Source organism: Tiliqua scincoides, chromosome 1 (genome assembly GCF_035046505.1).
Source record: "Tiliqua scincoides isolate rTilSci1 chromosome 1, rTilSci1.hap2, whole genome shotgun sequence".
Classification (NCBI taxonomy): domain Eukaryota; kingdom Metazoa; phylum Chordata; class Lepidosauria; order Squamata; family Scincidae; genus Tiliqua; species Tiliqua scincoides.
In genome coordinates, this window is record NC_089821.1 from 156,362,421 (window position 1) to 156,390,275 (window position 27,855).

At 40.2% G+C, this 27,855-nt stretch overlaps 1 protein-coding gene across 1 annotated transcript in view; it reads left to right on the top strand.

The window, feature by feature from the left end:
• The window catches only part of WDR35 (WD repeat domain 35), a 35,088-nt gene extending 7,979 nt beyond the window's left edge, over window positions 1–27,109 (top strand). Inside the window, exons 9-27 of the mRNA XM_066639853.1 lie at window positions 231–356; window positions 1,307–1,492; window positions 6,598–6,658; window positions 10,477–10,621; window positions 11,297–11,366; window positions 11,587–11,640; window positions 12,102–12,211; window positions 12,828–13,038; window positions 15,288–15,368; window positions 15,456–15,592; window positions 17,316–17,519; window positions 18,238–18,384; window positions 19,355–19,487; window positions 20,553–20,663; window positions 22,875–23,039; window positions 24,068–24,208; window positions 24,960–25,116; window positions 25,871–26,111; window positions 26,711–27,109. Coding sequence (XP_066495950.1) covers window positions 231–356; window positions 1,307–1,492; window positions 6,598–6,658; window positions 10,477–10,621; window positions 11,297–11,366; window positions 11,587–11,640; window positions 12,102–12,211; window positions 12,828–13,038; window positions 15,288–15,368; window positions 15,456–15,592; window positions 17,316–17,519; window positions 18,238–18,384; window positions 19,355–19,487; window positions 20,553–20,663; window positions 22,875–23,039; window positions 24,068–24,208; window positions 24,960–25,116; window positions 25,871–26,111; window positions 26,711–26,861 — 2,631 coding nt within the window. The 3' untranslated portion in view covers window positions 26,862–27,109. The remainder of the gene's footprint in view (window positions 1–230; window positions 357–1,306; window positions 1,493–6,597; window positions 6,659–10,476; window positions 10,622–11,296; window positions 11,367–11,586; window positions 11,641–12,101; window positions 12,212–12,827; window positions 13,039–15,287; window positions 15,369–15,455; window positions 15,593–17,315; window positions 17,520–18,237; window positions 18,385–19,354; window positions 19,488–20,552; window positions 20,664–22,874; window positions 23,040–24,067; window positions 24,209–24,959; window positions 25,117–25,870; window positions 26,112–26,710) is intronic.
• The last annotated feature ends 746 nt before the right edge of the window (window positions 27,110–27,855 follow it).

The following is a 27,855-nucleotide window of genomic DNA, read 5'->3' on the forward strand; positions in this document are numbered from 1 at the left end:
GATCGCCTCCTTCCCACCCTCCGGAGCTCCACTCCTCTCCAGAGGGTCCTCTGAGGGACTGAGCTCAGACTGAACCTTAAGGTTAAAAAAAACACACACACACAACTTCCGTTTTCATAGAGAAACTAGAAGTGATGTTTTTAATGTCTTATAAGGCCTTAGGAGGCCTGGGAAAGCTAATACAGGAGCTAATACACTAATAGTGTATAACCAATCTATTTTATTTTCAGCATTTACGAACATTAAAAGTTCCAGGAAAACAGGTGTCAGCTCTGTCTTGGGAAGGAGGTGGTCTGAAAATAGGGCTAGCTGTTGATTCATTCATTTATTTTGCAAATATTCGACCAGACTACAAGGTAAGTAGCTACACAACTCTCCTTTCTTTGGAAGTCTTAAAGCATGACTGCTAACACTGCAAATGCCTCCTGGCACATACAAAACTTTCATTATCAAAATATTTTCAATTAAGCTCTTGTCTGTTTGGCTTCTTCGCTGCCACTTTACTGTCTCCTTCCCCATTTTCATTGCTTTCATTTAATTTACATTACATTCATCCCTAACTGTGTGTTCCACTCCTGTCTTGTTCATCTAATGTTGATTGTCATCATTGGTGTTCTGCATTGTTCCTCGCACACTTTATACTACACAAATGTAGTAGAACGTGTCTTTTTCAAAAATATGCAAAATAGTTGTATAACTTGATTATTTCTGCTTTTAAAATCACCCAAAGCATCTGGTCGCATCAGGTCCAGCAGCATGCTTCCAATAGTTTTAGGGCCCAATCCTATCTACCTTTCCAGTGCTGATGCAGCTGTGCCAATGGGATGTGCGCTGCATTCTGCAGTGAGGAGCAGTCATGGAGGCCTCCTAAAGGCAACATTTGTTCCCTTACCTCGGGCTGCATTGGAGCTGGAAAGTGGAACAGGATTGGGCCCTTAGTCTTTATTTTTAGGGTTCTTTCCTTGCCTTTATGTGTTGATGCTAGGAATTGAACCTGGAATCTTCTGCATGCAACACGAATGCTCTATCACTGAGCTACAGTTCATCCCTCAAATTACTTCTGTTAACCAAGAATATTTTAATAGCATTTCCTAGAGATAATAGTTATGAAGTGGGTTGGATGCCAAGCTGAAATGGTGGCTTGCTCTTTTTATTTTGTTTTACTAATTATTTGAAGTTTTCATTTTGTTCAATGGGATTGTCATCTGTTTTGTAAAATATATCACCTGAGAATATTTATAAATGTTGAATCTGTACAATATATTGTTTGCATGTTACTTTGTCCTGTTAATGTTTTCTCTGACAGTGGGGCTACTGCTCCAATACAGTAGTTTATGCATACACCCGGCCTAACCGTCCAGAGTACTGCGTAGTCTTCTGGGACACGAAAAACAATGAAAAGTATTTGAAATACGTCAAGAGTTTGATCTCCATAACAACTTGTGGGGATTTCTGCATTTTGGCAACTAAAGCTGATGAAAATCAACCGCAGGTATAACTGAACGTTTTTTTAAATCTTACCTCAAGCATTTTACTTCGTAAACTTTACTAACATGACAAAGAGGCACTTTTGCAAGTGGTGCCCATATTGAGCTAGGGGACAGCAATTGTCCCTCTTCACCTCAGTGCAGTGTCTTTTCTAGTGTCTGTTGCTGGTTTCTATTTTTTAGATTATGAGCCATTTGGGGACAGGGAGCCATTTAATTACTTGATTTTCTTTGTAAATCACTTTGTGAACTTCTTTGTTGAAAAGCAATAAACATATACAAATAATAATGTTAATAATAACAGTAATAAGATTGAAATCAAAGTTTTATTCAGTTTCTTCCCACTTCTCCAGATCAATTTGATCCAATTTCTTGGCCTAGAGAGTTGGTAAATTAAAAGAAAAAATAAATTTAAAAAGCAGCCTGACAGGAACTAATAGCCCCAAGTGAGGCATATTTTGAAGGAATCAGGTGGGGAAAAAAGCAGTAGAATATCTGGCAGGGGAGTGGGAAGGAGAGAGAGTTACCCTGCCTTTTAAGAGCTTATAGCAGGGGTCTCCAAACTTTTTGACCAGAGGGCTGCATCAAATATCTGACGTGATGTGGAGGGCCAGAAAAAAATTTAAATATAAAATTTAAATAAATAAATTAGAGATGGAACTTAGATGAGTGAATAAATGAATGAATGGGCTCATGCATTCAACCTCTCTGGCCCTCAGAACACCCTCCAGACACAATCAGAGCACAGTTCTGGTCATGTTCAGTTGGGTGGGCCAGAGGCTTTCAGGGGACAAGAGGTTGACCGTGGGCCGGAAAGAGGCTTGCTGCGGGCCGCATCTGGCCCCCGGGCCGGGGTTTGGAGACCCTGGCTTATAGTTTCCCCAAGGTTAGGTGGGGAGATGCAACTTTTAAAAAAGTCACATATGTAATAAGAATTCGTAAATGTCTTTAAGAAAACAGGGTACAGTATATAATCTATAAAATAAACAATGATAAAAGCAATGATAAGACGCTTACATTCTAGGTAAATAGCTACATTAGGAAAAGGATGGAAATGACAGGAACGTGATGGTAAGCAAAGAGAGTGGAGAAAGAACAAATCAATAAATTTATTTTATAATGAAAACTTCATTTATGCTATAAATTTCTAATGATGAATTTATGTTCATTTATATTATTAAATGCTGTGGCTTCTTAATTTTTTCTTGACAATTGTGATAATATTGCTAGAGTTTGCTTTATTAAGTTGGGGATGTACCTGAATTTTTCATCAGTTTAATACTGTTTTTTGGTAAGCATACTGTAAGAGATTTAGTTTTTTAGTTTTCTTTTTTGTATGCCTAATTATGTAAAGCTAGTCTGTCTAATATTCACAAACCTATAAGACCTTTGGCAGGGCAGCACTCCATTGTCAGAAGTTTTTCTGCTTGTAGAAGGAGAGTTGTACTGATGCAAGGTCCTGTTTCACTTGAGGAAGAATAACTTATGTGAGTGCAACTCTCCTCCTTTGATGGAAGGAACTTCCAACAATTGCTACTGGACGCTACTCAAAGAATATGGTCTCTTCTTTATGTTGATAACAAAGGTTTGTGTTTTGAGACTGGAAATCACCAAGAGGGATTTTCCATGGGATTCTTCCAGTTCTGTAATTCCAGTTTGAAACACAAACATAAAGATAACTTTTTCTCCAGCATTCTTGATATCTTGACAGAACTTGCTCCTTTTTTATGGAAGCAGCAGTTCTGTTACAAATCCAATCGACTCATAAGTGGTTGTTCTTTTTGCTAGTATATTAATGTAATTCAGTATGTTATTTTCTGATCTAATTCATTTATTTCTCATATCCTTTTGTACCATGCTTGCAAAGGAGGAGCATGAGACTGAATCTGTTGGTACAATGGTAAAACAATGCTTTAATTGCTGCTTTAACTGATAATCATTGTATGGTATGATTTACCTTTAATGAACTGCCATTTGTTTTTTGCTCGTGTTTGGTGCTCGTGTTTGGTCAGTGAGCTCAAGTTCACTGACATACATTTTTCCCTCATTATCTGTACCTGTTTTGTTCCTGGAATCAGCCCTTGTAGTGAAAATTTGGATGAGTACAATTAATGCATTAATTTCAATGGGAAAAATTCTAAGTTGATCCAAAGCCATTCCAAGTTCACCCAAACATCACCCTAAATGCCTAATACCATAAGGAAAAAGTTGTGTGGCACAATTAATAAGAACATTACACAGTATGATTAGTTTGTTAAACATTATACTTGTATCAATAAAGTGATGATATTGAGCAGAGGAGGAAAAATAAGAAGCAAGAGACCATGGGGGTGGTAATGATAAGAGAGACCATTGAATGCTGTTGTTGGCATCCTTCAGTCTTGAAAGACTATGGTGTCACGCTCTGAATGGTGGTTCTGGAACAGAATGTCCTCTCCAGAGTGCGAAGCCTGGGTAAAGTAGGTATGGAGGATAGGCTGTTACCCATGCAGCAAATCCCCCCTCTCCACGTCGCTGAAATGGTCCAATGGAAAGGCAGAGGCCAATACCGTTGGTTCCAGCGGCGTTGCAGGAGTTGCCAGAACGTGACTGTGTTCAGCCATGAACTGCCTCAGGGACTCCGGCTCCGGATTTTGCCTCGAGGTTGACTCCTGAAGCCTTTTCCATAACTGGATGTAGCCACAAGGCAGTGGAGGTTTGGGATCAGAGTTTTCCTTCTCTCAGATGAGCTGCCTTCCCAGGCTAATGAGTCCCATCTACCTGGTGGCTGTTTAGTCGCCTCTTATGACAAGTACAGCCAAACTGAGGGCCTATTCTTATCCCCAGCCCCCAGGGGATCATTGAATGCTACTGTCAGATAATTAAAAAGGAGCATATATAATGTACATACTTTGAAAACCAATACAAAACGGAGTGTGGGGACCCATCAATTTATCTCACACACCGGCTTCCTGAACAGTATAACTAAAAAATGTTGATACAGATAAAGAAATATGGTCTTAATATTCACAGTTCATATAAGTTGAAATCTGAATAACAAACTTACAGGTAGCAAGTGAAGAACATATAATTAGAATTTCTACTTTCAATCTGTGCAGCTTTACAAATGAGTTTTCTTAAAAAGATATTGGGCTGGGATCCAAAGATCTCACTGCATAAGTGAAAATTATGTCTGCTCGCATGGGGGTGGAAGTTGCCACCAGTTTTCCTTCTCATGAAAACTGGCAAAAGATTGAGAGACTTCTTCAGAGATATTTGATTGATGTGAAGGCTACAAATGGGGGAAATAAATATACCAGTTGTGCCTCATTTTCTGTTTTGGAACCCCCAGTGGATAAAAAAATAAGTTAATAATAATAATAATAATAATACTTTATTTTTATCCCGCCCTTCTCCCAAAAAGGGACCCAGGGCGGCTAACAACATATAAAACAAATTAAAACATAATTTCACAGATAAAAACATATTAAAAAACACATTAGCAGAACCCATAAAAACAGTAGTCAGAAGAGTCAGAATAAAAGAGCATAAAACAGCAGTTCTTAGAGGAATCGGGCCTGTAAAAAAGCAACTAAAAGATATATAAAAGATGTTAAAAAGGCCAGAACGTCAGAAGGCTTGGTTAAACAACAAGGTCTTCAGGCCTCGCCGAAAGGACTCAAGAGAGGGAGCCATTCTCAAGTCAAGGGGAAGGGAGTTCCACAACGTTGGTGCCACTACTGAGAAGGCCCTCAGTTAATACCAAATCAGTGGAAAAATAGCTTTAAAGATCCACTTTTAGGTTTCTTGCTCCTCTATTGTCACCTCAGAATGCATTTATATAGATGCTATACTGCATTCAGCCACTACTTGTGGTGAATCATGGAATCTAATGGAATGATATTATTCCATTAGATTCCATTATTCTCCCTATCTAGTGGCTGAATGCAGTATAGCATCTGTATCAATGCATTCTGGAGCAACAGTGGAGGAGCACGAAACTCAAGCTTGCAACCAGTGTGGTTTAACAGCGCAAAGGTAGGAAATTGGATTTTGTTACTTTTTCCTTGCTACAAGGGATTTAAAGGTGGCCCCAGTATCAGTAGAAAGTCAGTGAATGCCAAATCAGTGCATACAGAGGTCCCACCTGTAGCGCCCTCCTATGAATGGAATGTATTGTGTTTTTATATGATGGGGGGGGCTTCATACATATTTGGATATTTTTCAAAATTCAGTTTAATATGGCATGATGATACAGTCAGAACAATCCCATAAATTACTATACAATAAACCTATAAACATAAAAACACAGCCAAAGAATCAACCACAGAACAGCTCAAATGCCTGTTCAAACAATAAAGTATTTCAACCTGCATCAAAACCAATCAGGTAAGGGGGTAAGATGTATCAACCAGGAAGGAAGCAAGAGAGTTGCTTCCAAGATAGCCTGTGTGCAGCTGCTGAGAGAGCTCTCCTCCTTGTTCCTGTTTTCTGTATTTTCATCTTGTGGCAGGGCCCTTAGCAGATCTTCCTCAGCTAAATGCAGGGGAAAGGCAGGGCTATATGGGTGGAGGAGACATTTATGCAGTATATGTAATATAATGCCCATATCACTTTAGGCTTTTTTCACAGAAGGGCGGTCTTGGTGACTATTTCTACAATATGTGACTTTTTGAAATACAAATTTTGCTTTTATTTTTGTGAATGTATGGAGTGGTGCTGAGAACCCTAATCTGAAGACCTGGGGATATGAAATGTCTGTAAAATGTGAGGCATTTGAATGAAATTATTTTACACTGCCTCAATTTTGTCTTTGTTCACGGAGGCATCAGGTGTTTTTTCCATTGTATAGAATCCTTTGATAGACTTTATAACATTTTTTGTATGTTGATGTTCCTTAAATGTAACATTTAATTTTAAGGAAAAGTACTAGTTTTTTCACTATTTTTCCCCTTTCATTTAACTATTATGAACATGCATCCTACTCCTTTTGTCTTCAACTATAGAAGATAAAAGGATATCATTTTATTTTGCTATTTGATAAACCCTCAATATATTTTATTTCATAGATGTGTAAATAGAGAATGTTGCATTTTCATTGTGACAATATGTATTTTTTATCTGTTTGTAGTATGTACTTGTTCTCTGCAATTCCATTGGCACACCCCTGGATCCAAAATATATTGATATTGGTAAGGAAAAGGAAATACTTCTGTTATATTCATTATGCTTTTCAATTCTTTGTTCCAGATTGTTTTGCATTATGATGATGATTTAAACTAGTATATAGTATGGCGGGGTAGGCAAATGCTTTATTATAAATCTACTGAAACATTTGCAAATTGCAAACTCACTTACCTGTTGCCCTAGTAAGCATTGACTACTAAAACATCTTGTTCTGAAGCCAGGATAGATAAAAATAAACACACATAAATGAGCTTGTGTTAAAATTTCCTGCTATCATAAAGTCTTGTTTTTAAAGTATCAGCTTTCCTCTTTAAAAATGCCCTGGTTTAAAATGAAATGTGAACTAATGCAAATGTATGATCTCTTAAAACTGAACTTCTGATCTTCTTATGAACTCAAAAAATTCTGTTTTTCTCCCTAATGTCAGAAGGGGGGAAGTATTTCAGCCTGTCATAATATAGCACTGTATTTCGAGTACCTACATAATGGCTTAATACTGGGGATAGGTACATGGTGGGTGGGGAGTAGATAGTCTGATTCCCCTGTGACTTACTCCCAATTCTAGCCTCAGCCATAAGAGGGAAACAGGTTAAATTCTCCTGAATAGGCCTTTTCTCTCCATAAACTCTTATTTCTGCCTTTTCCTACTTTCTCTGGGTTGCTGGAGCGTTCTGGGATTGGTCCTACTTGGCCATTTCCTGGCTGGCATGTGAACAGGCAGGTACAGGCTTGATGGAATCTGTGACCTCAGTAATGGAGCCACACTTCCTGTCATTCTGAGCTCCATCTTTTTTCTCAGCTACAGGGCTGGTCCACCCATGATATGGGTGGAGTTTGATCAGTAGGCTGGGGAAGTAGTAAACTGCTAGGGAGCACTTCCACACCCCTTTCCAGTTCCTTGCTGCCTCTTGCCCTCCACCTGCCCAGTCCCTCCACCTAACTGCTGCCTCATCCTCTTCTTGCTTTCCTGATAGGAAGATGGGGAATGACTTATCTCCTCTAGTGCTGCTGCCAGAAATCACAGCAGTGGAATTGGTGGGGGGGGGGGAGGACGATGGGGCCATTATAATACTGTTTGCAATCGCTCTCCTAGAAGAGAATCTCCACCTTTCCATTCTTGCTACATCACCCCCACCTTCCTACCTCCTCTCCTGCCTCATAACCAGCTGACTGGTGAGAATCCAGGAAGCAGAAGACCACCCGGGTATATGCTGAATGACCCATGCACTCTAGACTTACCGCCAGCTCCAAGTGTTGTAGAACATGCTGTAAGGCACTCCGGCACCAGCAATAAGAATGCTAGACTGGCGCTGAGTCAGTGACCAGTGCCAGTCAGTGTTGGGCTTTAGTGCCAGAATGATGTGCTGGAGCGCTGAGCTATTAGTTTCCCACCAGCAGTCAATAAGTCTTGTCAGAAATGGGGGGAAGGTGGAGGGAAGGCAGGAAGTGGGCAGAAGGAGACAAATGGAGGGTCAACCGTGGGGCAGACTGGGCTCAGGAGGGGGGTGGAGATGGCAGCAGACTCTACCACCGAATCCAATTCTCCCTCCCAAGCTGAAAAACACGGCACAGGTCTCCTTGGTTCTGTGCCTGCTCAATAGTGGGTACAGATCCAAGGAGACCCATTAGGGCCACTGTTGCTCAACATAGAGCAAGGGAACATTTGTGAGGGAACTCTGGCCATTTTCCTGGCCCCATAGGATACAGCGGTAGCCATTTCAGTGCTGCTATAGCCTTGAGCGCTAGGGAAGCATAGGATTGGGCCATTACACATTTAAAATGTGCTTAATCTGTGCTTCTCAAAACTACCATTAGGCATGTGACAAGCCAGACTTTTCCCTGCTATTGCTAAATCAGGCAAGTTTTATTCATGCATTGTCATGTTTCAAAAGAGTGTATTTTCAAAATCCGATAAAATAGTTGAGCTTAGTTTCACATTGACTTTCCAAAGCAACGTCCAATTATTTTTAATGATGCGTTTATATGCAGTCTCATCAAATGATATTTGCCAAGTTCCACTGGAGTTTAAAATGTATTTAGCGTGCTAGCTGCTTCTAGCAACAGAAAGGTAATTCAAAAACACAGTTCTGACTAACTATTTTGATTTCAGTTTTCCATTGCTGGTTAGTTAATTGATTAGGATATTAAATTCCTGTTGAAAACAAGTAGCAGCTTAAAGCTCATGAAGGGAGCTTATTGTGCTCTTTACAGTTAGTAGACAATCTTGGAGCAGCTGGATAAAGAAAATCAAATGTCAGAGCTTCTTTTAAATCAGTGATTTTCAGCCTTTTTCGTCTCACGGCACACTGGCAAGACACTAAAATGATCAAGGCACACCATCGGTTGCCTTGACCGATGGCAACCTTTTTTTGGCAATTGACAAGGCACACTGTGTGGTCAGTGGGGGGCTCATATCCCCTAAGGTCCTATTGTTAAATGACCCTCTCCCAAATTCCTGTGGCACACCAAGGCACAGTGATTGAAAATGGCTGTTTTAAATTATTGTAGCATTATCATTCTGAACTTGCACGTTGTTGTAGCTCAAGTTGTAATGACACCTTAAGGGCCGAATCCTATCCAACTTTCCAGTGCATGTGCAACCCCAAGGAAAAGGAACAAACATTCCCTTACCTTAAGGAGGCCTCCATGACTGCGTCCCTACTGCAGGAGGCAGCACACCTCCCATTGGTATAGCTGCATCAGTGCTAGAGAGTTGGATAGAATTAGGCCCTAGATCAGGGGTCTCTAAACTTTTCGGCCAAAGGGCCACATCAAATATCTGGCACAGTGTCGGGGGCCAGAAAAAAAATTAAATATAAAATTTAAATAAATACATTAGAGATGGAACTTAGATGAATGAATAAATGAATGGGCTCAAATGTCCAGGACTTTTCCAAGCGCAAACATAGCCCAAGAAATGAAGCATGCACTTAAATGAACCCCTATTCCTCCACCCCACAAGCACAACTCTGGTTGTGTTTGGTCAACTGGACCAGAGGCTCTCGGGGGATCAGAGGCTGGCCGCGGACTGGATAGAGGCTTGCCGCGGGCCGCTTCTGGCCCCCAGGCTGGGGTTTTGAGACCCCTGCCCTAGATCACTAAATGGATTGCCTGCAAATTTTCGTAATACTCATTTAGAAAAAAATGCATTCCTCTCTGTGATTTGTCTCAGGCATTAAATGATTTTAAGAGAAATTTGAGGAAACACATATGATCATCTGAGTGTCTGCCTGTTTAAGAAGGTATGACCATATTCATATAGCTACTCTTGTAGGCTTAAAAGATTTGAGATAAATTTGTGATGTTAATAATGTTGTCTGATCCTAGTGCTTGTTTTTCCATGTAAATTAGCAGCCATGAGAGGAACTCTAACTGTTTGCCCTGGTCATGGTCTGATCCAGGTTACCTGCGCTCCCCCCCCCCCCCGGCACCAATCAGACTCTTTTTAAAACAGCTGACTCTCACCCCATATACCATATCACAAAATATTTTGAAGCTATCCTTAGTTTCATGCACAGAAGCTGTTGTCTGAGAAACTGTTTATAAGCCTGAAGTTCTGATGTATCTGCTGAGTTCCTGCAAGAACTTGTCATTCATTGAAATGGAGTGGTCTGTTCTTAATACAGGAAGAATTCTTCACTGAGATGTGGGACAGCCTGTTGTAGGGATAAGATCAGTGCGTATATCCAAGTGCACATGGTTATTTGGACCATGAGACTTGCAATGGCATGCCATCTGCTTCTTGTTGTGGGCTAAAAGTTTATACCAGAGCATTCAACAGACCTGCTCAAAGAATGTTTCTTGTTTGGGTCTTTTTTAATAGCACCACTGTTTGTTACCATGACCAAAACCCAAGTGATAGCTGCATCAAAAGAAGCATTTTATACCTGGCAGTATCGTGTAGCCAAGAAACTCACAGCAATGGAAATCAACCAGGTAGCACGAACTAGAAAAGAAGGCAGAGAGAGGTTTGTGTTCTCTTTTGTATCTCCCCCAGTTACTATCTTTATGATATTTGTCAAAAAATGTTCTTCAACTAAATTAATCAAAATAGCTGCTTTGTGAAATATTTCCAGTGTCCACATTCCTGCATTCTGACATCATTTCACTGACAGCAATTGCCAATGAATTTCTATAGATTTTTTGTTTCTTCCTAAGTGAGCTTTTCCTGGTTTTTCTTTTTTAAATTCTGATATGCATTTCATTCCCTTCCCTTTTATAACATCTAGTTATATTTGAATTGCTAGCAAGGCTGCTAATTTTTGGTTATTCTTTTGTTTCATCTGCCTGAAGTCCATAGGATGAAGGGTGGAACTGAATCATCACCTCTCATTTACCATATCAATTATCTTCAATACTTTTAGCAAATTTACTATTATCGCTGCCTGCACCCTTTATGCTGCATTCTGTTTTTCTACTAAAAAGCATTTAGTTCCTTCAAAACCCAGCTCTTTTCTGTTTCTCCAAAACTTTGTCGTCTTGTAATTCCTAGATTTAAAGAAACCTGACTGGAGCTTATAGCTGCCTTGTTTTAACAATTCCTTCCAATCAAATGGCTGTATACCTTTTTCCAGTATGGCATGTTTTCTACCCTCCAAAACCCAATCTTTCTTATGTTGAAAACTTGCTTGTTTTTCTTTTAGGATTTACCACGTAGATGATACACCTTCTGGAGCAACTGATGGAGTACTTGACTATGCCAAAGCCATTCAAGTAAGCTATGATTGTAACCAATTTTAAGCAATATAGACCATTTTGCTAATTTAAAAATGTGTGAGATTGGTTTTTCTCCTATTTTTTTAAAAGCTAATTTTAACTGCTCAGGAATTTTCCCTCTCAAATACAACTGTCACATACTTGCCAATAGTTTTGCTCTGCACCTGAATAAATTCTGATTTTGATGATTAAACTGATGCCATTTATCTGATTTCAGGGAACAAGGGATCCTATTTGTGCAATAACAGCATCTGACAAGACACTTATTATTGTAAGTACTAATCATGCAATTAGTACCTTTCTTTATGTGGAAAAAAAACTGGTGCTATAAAGGTCAATAAGGATCCAGGCTTTAAAACCATAGAGTATTGTCATTCTGATAGCAGTCACAAGGAAGCAAGAGAACCTTAAGGACCAATAGATTTATTTTATAGGATAGGTAAGTACGTATAATGCAAGTCACTTAATTTAATAAAGCATGGTTTCACATACTTTTGAATAAAGAGAAAAGTTTGAGTGCCCTTGTAGATTCCTTGATAGTATGGGGCAGCAGTAAAATTGGGAGTCAAAAAATGGAGTAGAAGTAATTGGAAAAGCCACCCTGAATTTGGATAGTAGGCTGAAGATTATGAGTTACTGTGAGCATGACATGTGCATACAGTGGAATGCCTCTCATGAGACAGAATATTCTCTCTTATATTGCTTATATTGCTTCACTGTTTTTTTCTCTAGGGACGAGAATCTGGCACCATTCAGAGATACAGTCTTCCCAATGTTGGCTTAATGCACAAGTATACCCTAAACTGCCGGCCCTATCAGCTGTCTTTGAATTGCAATTCCAGGTGATACAGATGATTGCCTTTCTATTTGTTTCTCATTTTGATGCCGAGGTGTTATCAACTTGGATGCATTTCAGTAGTTAAAATATTTCTAACTTATTGTAAGAGGTTGAACTGCTTGCAGTAAGCAAGTAATACTTTTCAAGTGGGTGCTCCTCTTTTATTTAGCAGGGGGAGAGTAACTGGCCCTCTTCACCCCAGCAGTTTCTTTTCTAGTGGCTGTCTGCTGGCATTTTGTATCTTTTAGATTGTGAGCCCTTTTGGGACAGGAAGCCCTTAGATTATTTGATTTTTCTCTGTAAACCGCTTTGTGAACTTTTGTTAAAAAGCGGCATATAAATACTGTTAATAATAATAATAATACTACGTAAGAAGCTGGGGAGAAAGGGGGGGGGAAGCCCAATGAGATGAGATCACAGGGGGAAAAAAGGTAGCAAATTCTTACCTACAGATTCTCCTCTAAAATTGCACACACCCCTTCCATATTAACCTGATGAGCCAGCAACAGCAGTCCTTTGTTTGCCTTGTAATATGTAGTTCTAATGTGTAGCAGCATGTTAGAAGTATTGATTTGTGAATTTTTTTTCCTTCTACCTTTTTATCTTATTTCTATTTTTAGTCGTCTAGCTATCATAGACCTTTTAGGAATGCTAGTTTTCTTTGACTTGGATACGCGAGTAACAGACAGCACAGGACACCAAGTAATAGGTGAACAACTCAAACTGGAACGCAAAGATGTCTGGGATATGAAATGGGCCAAAGACAATCCAGATTTATTTGCCATGATGGAGAAAACAAGAATGTATGTGTTCAGGAACTTGGATCCTGAGGTAGAGCAATAAACAATGATTTATAAGCAATTGTTTTAAAATTGGAAAAGGAAGTGTGTTGTCCCCCTGCATCTTTTAGAGTGGAGAAGAGAATACAGTAGCTGGCAGTTGCCAGTCATACTCTGCCCCTCATTGACTTTAGGAGATCTTTGACACTGCTCAGGCAAGTAGTTAAGTGGAAATATGTTCTACTCAGTAGAAACTTACAGGCAGAGAGTCGTAATAAGTTCTTCACTGTAAAACTTTAAGGTGCTTAAGCCATTTCTGCCCAACGTTGCATATATGCAACAGGGATAAAATGTGTACACCTTTGGGCTGGGCAGAAATGTGTTGAGGGGAGGATTGCCTCTCACCTATCCTATCCCCTAAACAATTATTTATAAGCTGGTTTATTTTGAATAGCTGGTTTGTTTTGAACTGTGGGGTGATAAAGCAGGACAACTACGTAAGATCATTAACAATTGCTAGGTCATACCAAAGATCTACCTAGGCCAGTATTCTGTCTTTGAGTGCTAACCAGGTTCCTCTGGAAGCTCACAGTAAAGCATAACATAAAGGTGATGGACATCCTTGTTGTTTGTCCTGAGCATCTGAACTGCCTTTGTGCATACATATTGCATTTAGCTATCCTAGCTAAAAGCAATGATAACAGTACTACTTTTCAGCAGAAAAAGTTCTTTGAGCAGCTTACACAGCAGAAAGGATTAGAAAATGATTCCCTATCCTGAAAAGGCTCAGGATCTAAAAATAAAGACACAAGAGACACACCAACAAACAGCCACTGAGACAGAAACTGCTGGAATGAACAGGGGCTGTTGTTGTCCATCTACTAGGTATAAGAGGACCAGTCCTTTAAAGGTACCCTTTTGCCTATTCAGCAAGGGTTAACACAGGGCCTAGGAGAGGGGGGTAAAGGAAATAATTTGTGCCCAGGCCCAGGGTCAGAAAGGGGGCCCAGGAGCCAAAGGAGGGGGCCCAGAAATTTCCTTAGACCTTACATTTTCCTATCTACTCAGATTTGTTGCCTGTACGGGATACTAGGGACACTACCACAAGCGTGCAGCTGCAGCTACTGGCAAGCCATATATGCTGGGCCAAGGAATGCTTACATGACACTCCTTAACAGAGTGTCAAACTTGGGAGGAAACTGGCCTGCTATAGTAGCTCTTTGGCTTGTGGATCTGCTTGTCATGAAGGAGTGTATTGGAACTCAGGGACATAGCTGTGGGGCTACAGTTGCTACAGAAGCACATTTTGGTACACACAGGACACTTTCCATTCTAATGTGAGCCTAAATACGACAATGTTGATTTTCTACATGATCTTCTATATTTAAAAGTTTTTAGGGAGACTTAAGTGTTTGGTTTTCCGTATTACTGTACAGTATCTAACTGCCACTGCCACATGGGTGGGAAGCCCTGGACTCCAAAGACTTTTCCAGCTGTCCCCCCCTTTTCTAAAGACTTTTCCAACTGTATCCACCCCCCACTCTGTTCTACTCCCATTCTGCTTGCCCATCACCACCTTCCCCCACTGTTTCACCCTCCCCCTTTGCAAAGGGGCCCAGAAACTTTGTACCCCTGATAAAATTCCTCTCAGAGGCCTTAGGTTAACATATCCTTCATTAACTTGCCTTATCATTTCCTGAAAATGGCAGTGGACAAGGAAGCCTAGAGGAGAATGGTATACAGCAGCAGTTGTCAAACATGTTGGTCTCTGGAGCCCTAAGAGGAGTCTTGGCCACCATCCCTAAAAGGAGGCCCCCAGCAAATGTACAGAGTCTCAGGAAGGCCCAGAGCGCTGGCACAAACTGGGCAGGGGGCATATGACAGCCATTTATGGTGTGCTTGTGGAACCCCTGAAGGGGTCTCAGGGAGCCTGATAGTTCCTAGGAGCACGCTTGAGAAATGTTGCTATACAGCATGACTATCTTGAAAATGGTGGGAAGGCACAACTTCTAAAGCAAGATTCTATACAATATGACTGTACCTCCTATCACCCATATACACTTGAGCACCCCCAAAATTACTTTTCACTTACATGTAGGGCTTTTTGGAACTCAGCAGTTGAGAGAACTAGGGAAACTCAATAATCACTATATGATGTTTTTCTTTCAGATAGTTGTAAAAAAATGTTCCCTGTATTTAGTGTCCACATTTGCAAGCTAGCTATTTGGGAAGAAAATCGGTATGTCTGAAATGCTATCAGATTCATTTTGATTTGCTAATTAAGCACTCGTGTATTTTAAGGAACCCATTCAAACCTCTGGATACATTTGCAGCTTTGAAGAGTTGGAAATTAAATCTGTTTTATTGGATGAAATATTGAAGGTAAATATTAATTTCTTCTGACAACATTCTATTTCTGCAATTTCTTAAGATATAGCCAGAATAAACATTTTTTTGCATATTTTACAGAACCCTGAACATCCTAATAAGGACTGCATAATTAATTTTGAGATTAGATCTCTGCGAGATACTCGAGCATTGATTGAGGAAGTTGGGATTGAAGAGTCTTCTCAGTTCGTAGAAGATAACCCACACCCAAGACTTTGGTAAAAGTTCATTTTAAGAACTCCCACTGCTGCTTGTATTTGATCATACAAGTTCACAAGTCTCGATTAATTATCTGAGAATTTGAGCCTGTAAAAATAACCTGGATTTGATGTGAAAGTATTCAATAGTAATTTTAAGTGATTGAAATCTTTGAAGCGCCATTTAAATGCATGTGCTCTTGATAACAAAAGCTTGAATACATGATGTGACAAAATTGTGCTTGAAAACAGCACTCTGAAGGCCGTTTCATACGTGTAAACTTGTACTGCAGTGGTTTTCAGACTGGGGTGTCGTGACGCCCTGGCCTCTTTCCCCTTAAGGGATGGGGGCAGGAGGGAGGAAGGGAGGAGGCAGTGACATGATCCCCAGGATTGAGCCACTGGGGCTGCAGGGACTGGGATGCACTCACCAGTCCTTGCAGCAGCCGTCCCTGTGTGCGGGGAGCCCTGCGCCAAGTGCCTGTAGGGCTCCCCAGCTCATTAGAAGTGAAAGTGGAGCGATCCATTTTTGCAGAATCGAAGCACGATAGCTCCACTTTCACTTCTAACATGCTGGGGAGCCCTTCAGGCACTCGTGCAGGGCTCCCCACACCCCCGACAGGCTGCTGCAGGGACTGGTGAGTGCATCCCAGTCCCTGCAGTCCTGAGTGGCGTGATCCTGGGGATCACGTTGCTGTGTTCCCATGCTCCCACTGCCTCCCCTGGCCCCCACAAGGACTTACTGCAGGTTTCAAACTCTGGGACAGTTTGAAAATCGCAGCTGTACTGTGTATACTGTTCTGAAAGCCAGGGCCAGTCTCAGATCTCAGTTGAATGTATCCGTATGATTATCAAATAAGAATAATTAAGAAATGAACCTGTAGATTCTGTAACACATCATGAGAAAGGAAAGCAAGTTGCTATAGCAGCATCTGAACATCACATATTCTTATACAGCCTTAGCTCTGTTTTCTATATTGGAGATCCTGTTTCATTCTTTTAGTAGGTCTTACAGAGGTGTAAATTTCTCAAAGACACTCTTAATAGTTGGTTACTTTCCTCTCAAACGTACTCTAAACTCACTGGAAGTGGGTCCCTACTAAAGCAAGTGAAAAAGATTAGTTTCTAAGTAAATAAGAGTAAACTTTAGGGGTAAGAAGTTTGCTTTGCTGCTGGTCCTAATCTAAACATTCTGTATTGTACTTTAGGCTCAGATGCCATAATGAGTTGATAATGTTCAAATATCAAATACCTTAATAATCAGTACTGTGAGTTCTGGTAGAACTCATGGCTGGAGGAGAGGTGAACTTTCTTGGGCATGTAGAACTAGTCATGCAGTTCTTTGGATAAAATTCTTTATCTGCATTCTATTGCGACCAACTTTTCTTAGGTACTTATTTTGTCAATTTAACTTTCTGTGATAACATCATAGCAGTTCTACCAGTAGCCACTGCAAGCTTCAGAATGCCCTAAAAGACCAAAAGGGGGGGAAAAACCTACTTCTGTCTGATACTGAACTGGGGATAAAAGTCAGCCCTACGTGCGAGGTGATGTCGTTACACAGCTGACCCTACCTCTTCTCAATATTATTAACAACAATATTTATATACTGCTTTTCAACAAAAAGTTCAAAGTGGTTTACAGAGAAAAATGACCCCTTCCTCTCCCAAGAATAGAAATTAACTGGTAAGTAAAATTCCTTTTTTTTGTTTTGCTAGATAAAACATTGATGTTCTTTATATAGGCGTCTACTGGCTGAAGCAGCTCTCCAGAGGCTAGATCTTCAGACTGCTGAGCAAGCATTCGTGCGCTACAAAGATTATCAAGGTATCAAGTTTGTAAAGCGCCTTGGCAACCTACAGAGTGAAGCAATGAAACAAGCAGAAGTGGCAGCTTACTTTGGCAGATTTGAAGAAGCTGAAAGGATGTATTTGGACCTGGACAGAAGGTAGTTCAGAAGTTGAATTGATTGTAAAACATCCAAGTGCACGAAAGCACAACAATAGTGAGAAGTGTCTTATCTTGAGTGAGTAAATAAGCACCATGTATATCAAACTTGCATTTCCCAAGTTGCAGTCCATACAATTCAAAGGGTGAAGACAAAGGAAAAACAGAAGGCATGTCAGACATTTGGAAAATACCAGTCAGACTACAGTCAGGCCATTTTTTATCTGTGGGTTTGGAATCCGTGGTGGAGGTCCCCACCTGACCTCAGGGACATGACAGAAGTGCCTTCTGGTTGCATATGGTGCCTTCTGTGTGCAGCTTCTCCGGGCCTCAGAACACCTCTGGGAGGAGGGGTTTGGAAAAGCACTTCTGGTTTTTCCGAAAACTGGAAGTGCCTTTCTGACACCTCCGGATGGTGTTCTGAGGCCCAGAGAGGCTGCATGCTTCCATTTGCATCTGAAGATCCATCTGTGATCCAGACCCATGTATTCGCTTGTCTTCGGGTTTCAGTATCCACCGGGGGTCCAGGAACAGATTCCGCTGGATACCAAAGGCCTACTGTAATTTGTATCTGTATGCAATCTACACATTCATTAAGGTCAAGGATGAAGGCTGTCTTTTTGCCAAATTCCCTTTCCAAAGTTGATCTATAGAACATGCCCATTTTCAGCTACTTAGTTTCCCTCTTCTAATTAATTGCCTCTTTGTGATATTTGCAGAGATCTGGCAATTAATTTACGGATAAAACTAGGTGATGGGTTTCGAGTACTGCAGCTCTTGAAAACAGGCTCAGGACATGCAGATGATAGTCTTCTTGAACAAGCACACAATGCAGTTGGAGACTACTTCGCAGATCGACAGAAATGGTATGTTCACAATTTGAAGTTATAAATGACTGAACTGCCTCCTAGTTGAAACTGTGGCTGTAATCTTTTCAGTTTTTTCCTAATTTAAGGAACTGAGATGGAGGAGTCATTTGTTCCATGTAGAGTAATTTGTTTATAGTTTTTGTTTGTTTGAGAGACAAATAATTATTCCATTTTGATAACTTCTGCATACGATTTATCCATTATTTTCCACCTTGTCACTAGTGCAACATAACTTTTTCAAAGGAAATTTTAGTATTAATTTTGTTGTAACATCTACACTAATAAATGAAAGATGCAATCCTAACCAATTTTCCAGCACTGACCTAGCTGCAATGCGGCACCAAGGTAAGGTAACAAACATGCCCTTACCTAGAGGAGACCCTCTTGACTGCTCCCCACTGTTGGATGCAGTGCATGCCACATTGACACAGCAATGTCAGTGCTGGAAAGTTGGTTAAGACTGCGACCTGAATAAATTTACAAACTATTTACTGCCTGATCCTATTGGGGTGGAACTAGTTTTCCAGCAGCAGATCCTGCTTTACAGCGGTTGTAAAAAAACACTCTGGCAGTGCACAAAGCTGCATGCTGCCAGAATGCTGATAGAGAGGCCCCGTGCGGAGCCATGGGTCAGGAAAGGCCTGACAACTCAGGTCTGTCTTTGACTCCGCAGACTTGTACCAGTTAAAGAGTTGCTGTAGGTTCCAGGAGACCCATAGGAGGCTATGAAACAACTGTTAGTAGAACTTGCCCATAGGAGAACATACCTCCCCACAGGATGCAACTCAAGCCTTGGCATGGCTGCATTGGTGGGGGATGGGTAAAGAATAGGATTGGGTTGTATGTTGGCCTTTGGGCTGTATGTTGAACTGTAATAGGATTTTGCTGTACATTGGCTTCATTGTGCCTATAATAAGCTATTGATATTAAAATGTTGTAATAGATCTTGTGTTTTCTTTCTTCTTAGGATAAATGCTGTTCCGTATTACGTACAAGGCAGAAACCATGAACGTTTGTCTGAATGCTACTATATGTTAGAAGACTATCAAGGGTTAGAGAATCTGGCTAACTCTCTTCCAGAAAACAACAAATTGCTTCCTGTAAGTATAGAAAGCTCCTTATTTGTGGCCACTCACAGTGTCATTTTGTCTGAATAAACCTTTTTCATCTGCAAACATTTCCACTGCTGTGCTACCAATGACCTGAATCGACTGGGGGTAACAACAGTGGGAATTACTAGAATTGCTTCTCATGCTGATAAGAAATGTCTATCAGAAATAACCTGATACATTTCAATAACTAACTGCTAGTTACCCAGATCAGGTCCCTCACATTGCTTGTTCTGAATTATTGCAAATTTTAAAACAGAGTCAGGATGGTGTAGTAGGTCTGGTGTTGGACTTAGACCTGGAAGATTCAGGTTCAAGTTCCCACTCAGCCAGGAGGCTTCCTGGGTAACCTTGGGCCAGTCTCTCAGCCTCACCTACCTCACAGGGTTGTTGTGAGGACAAAAAGTAAGGAAGGAATCATGTACAGCACCTGAGCTCATTGGAGGAAGGGTGATATAAAACTCAAATAAGTAAACAAAAGTGATAATGCAGTCATCATTGCTTGTGTGTATTTTTCATCATATATCAGAACAGGACTTTTGTAACAAGTTGGCTGCCTGTTAACATCTACCTGTAATTGAAATGGGAATAGGTGGTCCTTCAGACAGCGCAGTTCCAAATTAAATTTTCTGAGATGAATACCACAGGAATAAAGAATGCCAATTGTCAGTAAAAAGAGAAATTTGGTATGAAGGAAAGTGACACCTGATCAAAAAGCAAGAACAGCCCATCCCAGTTTATTACTTTCATAATTTTCAGGATATGTCAAAAGTAAGGAGCAGTGAAAGAGTAGAGGATAGTAATGACAATTTCTGCTAGTGGTGTAAGAAATAACACACATGTGCAAATATCAACATGGTGTTCACATACATTCAATGATGTTAGATAGCTTACATCTGCAAGCTCACAAGCATGTTACTGTAGACATATTAATATTTAACGCACCCTGGACTCTTTGTTGCTTTGAAACAGCAGGGTAATGCTACAGAATTTTAATAATTTTAATTTTTTAAAGTTAATTTTAAATAATTGTTTTAATACTTATGTTTCTTTCAGGATATAGCCCATAAGTTTGTTACCGTGGGTATGTGTGAACAAGCAGTGGCAGCCTTTCTCAAAAGCAACAGACCAAAGGATGCAGTAGATACCTGTGTACATCTCAATCAGGTAAAATGATGAGCCCAGTGCAGAAGGTGCTACATTGGGAATGTATTTAGATGATACTTGAGTGATTCATTTCAATCATTGTTCCAGTAGCCTCTTCATATCCATTATCTAATGGCTTAGAGCAGGGGTCTCTAAACTTTTCAGCCAAAGGGCCACATCAAATATCTGGCACAGTGTCGGGGGCCAGAAAAAAAATTAAATATAAAATTTAAATAAATACGTTAGAGATGGAACTCAAATGAATGAATAAATGAATGGGCTCAAATGTCCAAGCATGAACACAGCCCAAGAAATAAAGCAAACACTTAAATGGACTCCCATTCCCTCATCCCACAAGCACAACTCTGGTTGTGTTTGGTCAACTGGACCAGACGCTCTCAGGGGATCAGAGGCTTGCCGCAGGCTGAATAGAGGCTCACTTCAGGCCACATCTGGCCCCCGGGCCAGGGTTTGGCTTAGAGTGTTGTGCCATTAAAACACTGACTGAATTAATCAATAGAATTAAAACACTGACTAAACTTTCAATATTTGACCATTTTTCTTTTATAACATAAGCTTTAACCATATGTTAAATTGCATTTTATTTATGGGAATGATCCAAATCAGAGTTTATCTTAGATTATGCCTTTGCAGGCAGCAAAAATATGGGGCATTCCAATCACAGAACACCCACAAAATACCTAGTTTGATCCCAACTGCATTGTCCCAGTTTAAGAAACAGTTGTAAATAGATTAGAATACAGGTTCAGCCTACTTATACACGGATTTTTTATACGAGGATTTGACTCAACGCAAATGGTCCCTGCAAATGAGAAGGAATGTGCTGTTCCCTGGAGAAGGGGAAAAATGCATCCCTTTAAAATCAGTTTAAAAAACTGAACAGTCCTTTAACAACAGCCTCCTTAATGAGAGAGAGAGAGGGTAGCTGGCTGACAATGCATCAATCCTTCTCTCTCCAACGGACCCCTCCCTTCCCCCTTAGCAAGTGAAAGAAAGATACTTTACATTGGTGAAGGGAGGGGTCAGAGTGAAGTCTTTCTAAGCACTTTGAGAGAGACTGATTGTTGGATTGTCGTCTTAATGACTATCTTAACATCACAAAGGTCAGCAAGGCTGTTTTTAAGTCACTGGAGCAAAGAAACTTTGTTTTTTAAATTGATTTGCTATAGTGCATTTTTTGCCATCCAGTGAGTACTTGGAACTGAACCCAGGAGAATAATGAGGCTCAACCTGTATTTGTATTTGCTTTCCACTTATGTGTCATTGCGTAATGTATTCAGATGGCTAAAATACTTGATTGCAAGGCATGGTCTAAGGGCCAAGATGCATCACTTCACTGAAACCAAGGAGATCTAGGTCTAGGCAGTACTGGCCTAGATTAGAGGCCACCTGGGAATCCTGTTATTTTGTAGAAGAAAGGCAGGATATAAATGTAATAAAATGGTTGCACAGTTCAATGCAATGTTTTGGATTCTAATCCATCCCAGCTGCAGAAATGCAACCACTGATCTGTTGCACTTGATCTCTAAACATATCTCATTGTGTACAAGGAGGTATAGTTTTTCCTCCACCAGAAATACTACTTGTCAAAGATGCTGCAACTCCATAAATTCCAAACAACCTTTTAGCACAGTTCTAGGCATGTCCACTCAGAAGTAAGCCCCACTGAGTTCAATAAGACTTACCTCCAGGTAGGTGAATATAGGATTACAACTGTAGCAAACCATATATAGGGTATATTGGTGACTTGAACCCTTGCAGTGCAGCAACAAGTATCCTTTGGCAGCACTGTTTTGCCACATAGAATACAGGTGCAGGCCGCTTTGCCAGGCTTAGGGGTTGCTGTTTTAGAGCAGTGATTGTCAACCTTTTTCATCTCACGGCACACTGACAAGGCACTAAAATGGTCACGGCACACCACCAGTTTTTTGACAATTGACAAGACACACCATGCTGCCAGTGGGGGCTCACATCTCCCATTGGCCCTATTAATGTGACCTTCTCCCAAATTCCTGTGGCACACCTGTGGACCACTCGAGGCACACCAGTTGAAAATGGCTGTCTGAGAGCTACACCGTAAAATGGGACGTACTAGTGACTTTGCAACCCCAATGCCTGAGCCAATGTTCTCCACTGGGAGACCTCTGGAGTTTGAGAATAGGCCTTTGAATAATTGTGTCATTGAATAATAATTCTCATGTTTGTTTCTAGTGGAGTAAAGCTGTTGAACTGGCTAAACAACACAATGTGAAAGAGATTGGTTCCCTGTTAGCTAGATATGCATCTCATTTATTGGAAAAGAATAAATCCCTTGATGCTGTTGAACTATATCGCAAAGCCAACTATTTCTTTGATGCTGCCAAGCTCATGTTCAAGGTACAGTTATTGTAGGGTAACTGGAAAAATTCTGAATAACTTATGTGCACTTTTTTGGTCCTACTTTTGGTCTTGTGTCAAAAGTCAGAATTTTTATGTATGTACTTGTGGTTTTGATTTCACAGTGATATATATGGTTCCTTTTTCTGGAGATAAATATACTGTGTATTTCTCATGCACTGTAGTTTTCATCCAGAGAAGCTCTTTATACACACATGTGGCCTTCCAAACACATGTGCAAAGGTGTATGTTTTTCTCAATAGCGGCTCCCCCTCATTGTCCCAGATGCTTGGTGGTTTCTCATCTCTCCCTGACTTTCAGACGCAATTTCTGATGCAGCACAAGGTGTACACAAGGGGCCCCTGTATCCGCAGATTTGGTATCCGTGGTTTCACTTAACCGCAGATCAGGTTCACAGGGGCCCCATGAGCACCCCCTCCAGAAGCTCACAGCGGCCATGCATGACTGCCTGCAGCCACTGCAAGGCTCAGAATGGTCTAAATTAAAAGGCAAAAAAAAAAGCTACTTTTGGTTTTTTTATAAAACTGGAAATGACGTTTTTAATACCTTATAAGGTATTAAAAAGTCGCTTCTGGTTTTATCATAAAACCGGAAGTAGCGGGGTTTTTTGCCTTTTAAGCAGTTTTGAGGCTCACAGCAGCAGGTTCTCATGCTTGGCCTCTGCAAGTGTCAGAAAGCCTCTGGAGGCAAGGGGGGCCCATTTTCCCTCACCTCCAGAGGGTGGGGACATTGCCAGTTATCCATGGTTTCAATTACTGCAGCACGCCTGTATGTGGATTTTGTCATATTGCTCACCCTTCAATTATAGGGGAGTGTGTCTGTGTGTGTGTGTGTATATATATATATAGAGAGAGAGAGAGCTATTTATTGATACTATGTATAATTATAGCTAATATATAAAATAATTTATATGTAATTTATTATATTAACTGTTATAAATACCGGTTTTTATATATAAACCGTTCTTTTTAGCAATACAACTTTTAAAATGTTTACCTTTTATAAAGGTTGCAGATGAAGAGGCTAAAAAGAAGACTAAACCATTGCGTGTTAAAAAGTTATATGTCATGTCAGCTTTGCTTGTGGAACAATATCATGAACAAATGAAAAATGCACAGAGGGGAAAGGTGAAAGGAAAAACATCCGAGGTACAGTGCTTAAATGCTTGATTGTCCCCTGAGATAAAAGCAATGCTTACTTTTTCAAGCTGGTGTTATTAGTAATGCCTGTATGAAGACAGCAGTGTCTTTATTTCTGTCTCATGATCACTCCTCCACCCAACCTGCTTCTGAGAACATTATTTAAGAAGTAATTACTGGGACATCAGATGCATCAAAAGATTTTAGGAGCCATGGACCTTCACAGTTCCCCACATACTGTTTTCCTCTGTTCTCAGCTTCTGCAGAATTCACACAGGTGGTTCTCAGTGGCACATATCGCTTAACCCATTTCTGCCCAGCCCACAGGTGTACACCTTTGACCTCTGCTGCATGTATAAAACATTGGGCAGAAATGGCTCAAGATATACATTTTAATTAACGGGATTCTCAGTGTCACATCTCATTTAGGATTCACTTAAATTAATGGGAGAAAAGGATTGCGGCAGGACTGGAATATGAACTGCTTGCATCAGAGCTCCACGTGCAAGCAAATGATGTTTCATTTTAGGATGCACATATTTCAATGTGACCATGGGTTTGAAGATAGTTTTTGCTTTTTCTCATCTTTTTCTGTGCTTTGCTGGTGTAGTGACTCCTTAGATCTGAAATTGTATAACTGTATCAACGTCTGAAATGTATTTTTCAGTAGCAAAAGCTCTCTATAAAGCAAATACACTTATAATTTATGAGTACAACAAACTTTTCATCTTCATTCTTTACTTCTCTCTCTTTTTTTAAGGCTACTTCAGCATTAGCTGGTTTGCTTGAAGAAGATGTCCTTTCCTCAGATAGTCGACTAATTGATAATGCTTGGCGAGGAGCTGAGGCTTTCCATTTTTTTATACTTGCCCAAAGGCAACTCTATGAAGGTTACGTAGATACAGCAATGAAGACAGGTAGGATTACTACTAAGTACTGATATAATTAAATGTTGCCAGTTTTAATTTTAAATTCATAGTCCCCTCTGATCCCCTTATGAAAAGGTTCAGGTTTTCATAAGAATTAGATATCCAGTCTCTTCAGTTTGAGTTCATACAGATTCTCAGGGGACATGCCCAAAAGCTCTGCTACAGGACTCAAATGTGAATATACACAATTGTGCCATGGCTGCCTTATTCTCCTTTTCTTCCATAAGTACTATCTACCCAAGGGGAAATCTCACCCAAGTTCTTAGCTTGGGATAATTATATCTGTGAATGCACATTGGCTAAATCTTGATAGCTGCTACATTAAACCCAGTTGCGCCAGTCTTGCAATAGATATAAGTACCCTGATATGTGCAAGAGCTTTCTCAAGCTAAAGGATTTTGCTTTCTTTTTTTCCTAAAGATTGTGAGCTCTTTGAAGACCGGGAACTATTTATTGATTTATTTGCTTTGCAAACTGCTTTGATAACTCCTTTTTGTTGGGAACTTATTGTTTCCCATTCACTTCAATGGGAGGAGCAGGTCTATGCATTCATCCTTTTCCTTGCATCAAACCATTTTTGTTAGAGTGACTAGAACTCTGAAATGCATGTCAATAATATACAAATAGGGTGGATAAGAGTGTTTGGATGTGATTAATTTAATCTCCTAAGATATAAATAATAGTGCTTAAGTAATTAAGCTACCTGTATTGTAAAATGTGTATGTTGCTTTGTGTTTTACAGCCCTTCACCTGAGAGATTATGAAGATATTATTCCTGCAGTAGAAATCTATTCTCTCTTGGCACTCTGTGCATGTGCCAATAGAGCATTTGGCACCTGTTCAAAAGCATTTGTTAAACTTGAGGTTTTAGAAACCCTTAGTCCAGAGCAGAAGCAGCAGTATGAAGATCTTGCCTTACAGATATTCACTAAACACTATCCTAAAGATAGCAAAAAGTCAGAGCTGGATGGTCTCCTTGAAGAGTACGTTTGTTTCTCTTATTCTTGTTTCTTTGGTTTGTAAGTGTTATTGGCATGCTGACAATACTATCTTTCACTTCAGTTCTTGGGGAGTTCTTCACTTCTGTCTTTCACTTCAGTTCTTAGGGAGGTTGTAATAGACTGGTGGAAAAGATAAAACTTTAAACTAGACAAAATGGAACTGCTGTTGGTTGTAGGGTAAGGGTGGGCACAGGCAAACCAATCCAAAATCTGATGTACAACTTTTCTATACATAGTTGCATTTCCCATTCAGAATCAGGTTTTCAACTTGGGTGTGCTCCTGGGCCCAGCTCTGGTTCTGGATGTATGGCTGGCAGCAGTGGTCAGGAGTACCTTTTGCTAGATAAGACTCGTACATCACCTGAACCCTGACCTGAAAAGGAAAACTTCAGTGAATCATTTTTAATGACTTGGTAGAAGTCATATCTATTGCACCTGGATAAAGTATTCTGTGACTCACAAATGTGAATAATCACAGTTTTGAATGGAACCGCTTGCATGTTTTAATAAGACCATTTTATAACATTGACATTTTAGGAATTATTTTTCAAAAATTGTTTTTCTTTCTTGTGTGTTAATAGGGGAGAAGGGAAACTTCCAACTTGTGTTGCTACGGGAAGGCCTATCACAGAGTATCAGTTCTGGATGTGCAGTGTGTGTAAGCACTGTGTGCAAGCCCAAGAAATCAGCAATTACAATTTCTGCCCCCTCTGCCACAGTTCGGTTCAGTAGCACAATCACAGGAAAACGAGTATGTCCATACTAGTATTCATGGTTATGACTTGGGTTCTCACCAGCAATTATAAAGAATTCTGGAATGTAGGTTAGAAAAACTGCTGAGCTACAAGAATGTAAGGGGGAAGCCATGTTTTACAGCTAACTAAATGAGACTTTAATAAAAACCATATACACTTGTATACAGATTACAAAATGTATTTGTACAGTAGCTATGTAAGGTTTTCTTTATAATTAATGTTTCTGTATGGAAAAAAAATGTTGTATTAATAAAATGTTATTTTCTAGTTGAATATTTAGCTAACCTCTTCATTTAATACTATGGTTATTAAAACACACTCTTGAGGAAATGCTGAACTGGCTAGATCAGTGATTTCCAAACTGTGTGTTGGGACCCACCAGTGGGTTATGACCTGATTGGTGGTGGATCATGAAACTGCAAATGACAAGTTGATAGCTGACAAAGAAAATGTATTGAGCCCACTGGAAAGTGAAACTGAGCTTTACTCATGAGCAGGTGAATGTGAATCAGTCCACTGCAAAATGGAGGCCACCAGGGACAGGTAACACCACCAGAATAGTTCTGATCCAATGAACAAAGGCTCCAAAAACACTCAAGAAGGAAGTTCCCCCTCCCAAAGCTGACAAGGAAAATGTATTGAGCCTTATGGAAAGCAAAATTGAGCCACATGTGCATATTTACTCATGAGTAGGCAAAAGAGCCTGGGCTCCTATCAAAAGGCAGGCAAAAGGGAATTCAGGTCATCCAGAATGGTCTTGATCTGATGAATGTGGAGCTCAATCAGCTCTAGAAGGCCCCACCACCACTATAGTAAGGAGAACAGAGGGTTGACTAACTGGTGAAATGAAACTGGTGGTGTTTTTTTTAGTGTTTTGAGATTAGTTGGGTCCCATAAAGTGTCGTTTAAGAAAGTGGATCCTAGTGCTAAAAAGTTTGGGAGCCACTGGGCTAGATGTATCTTTTGATGCA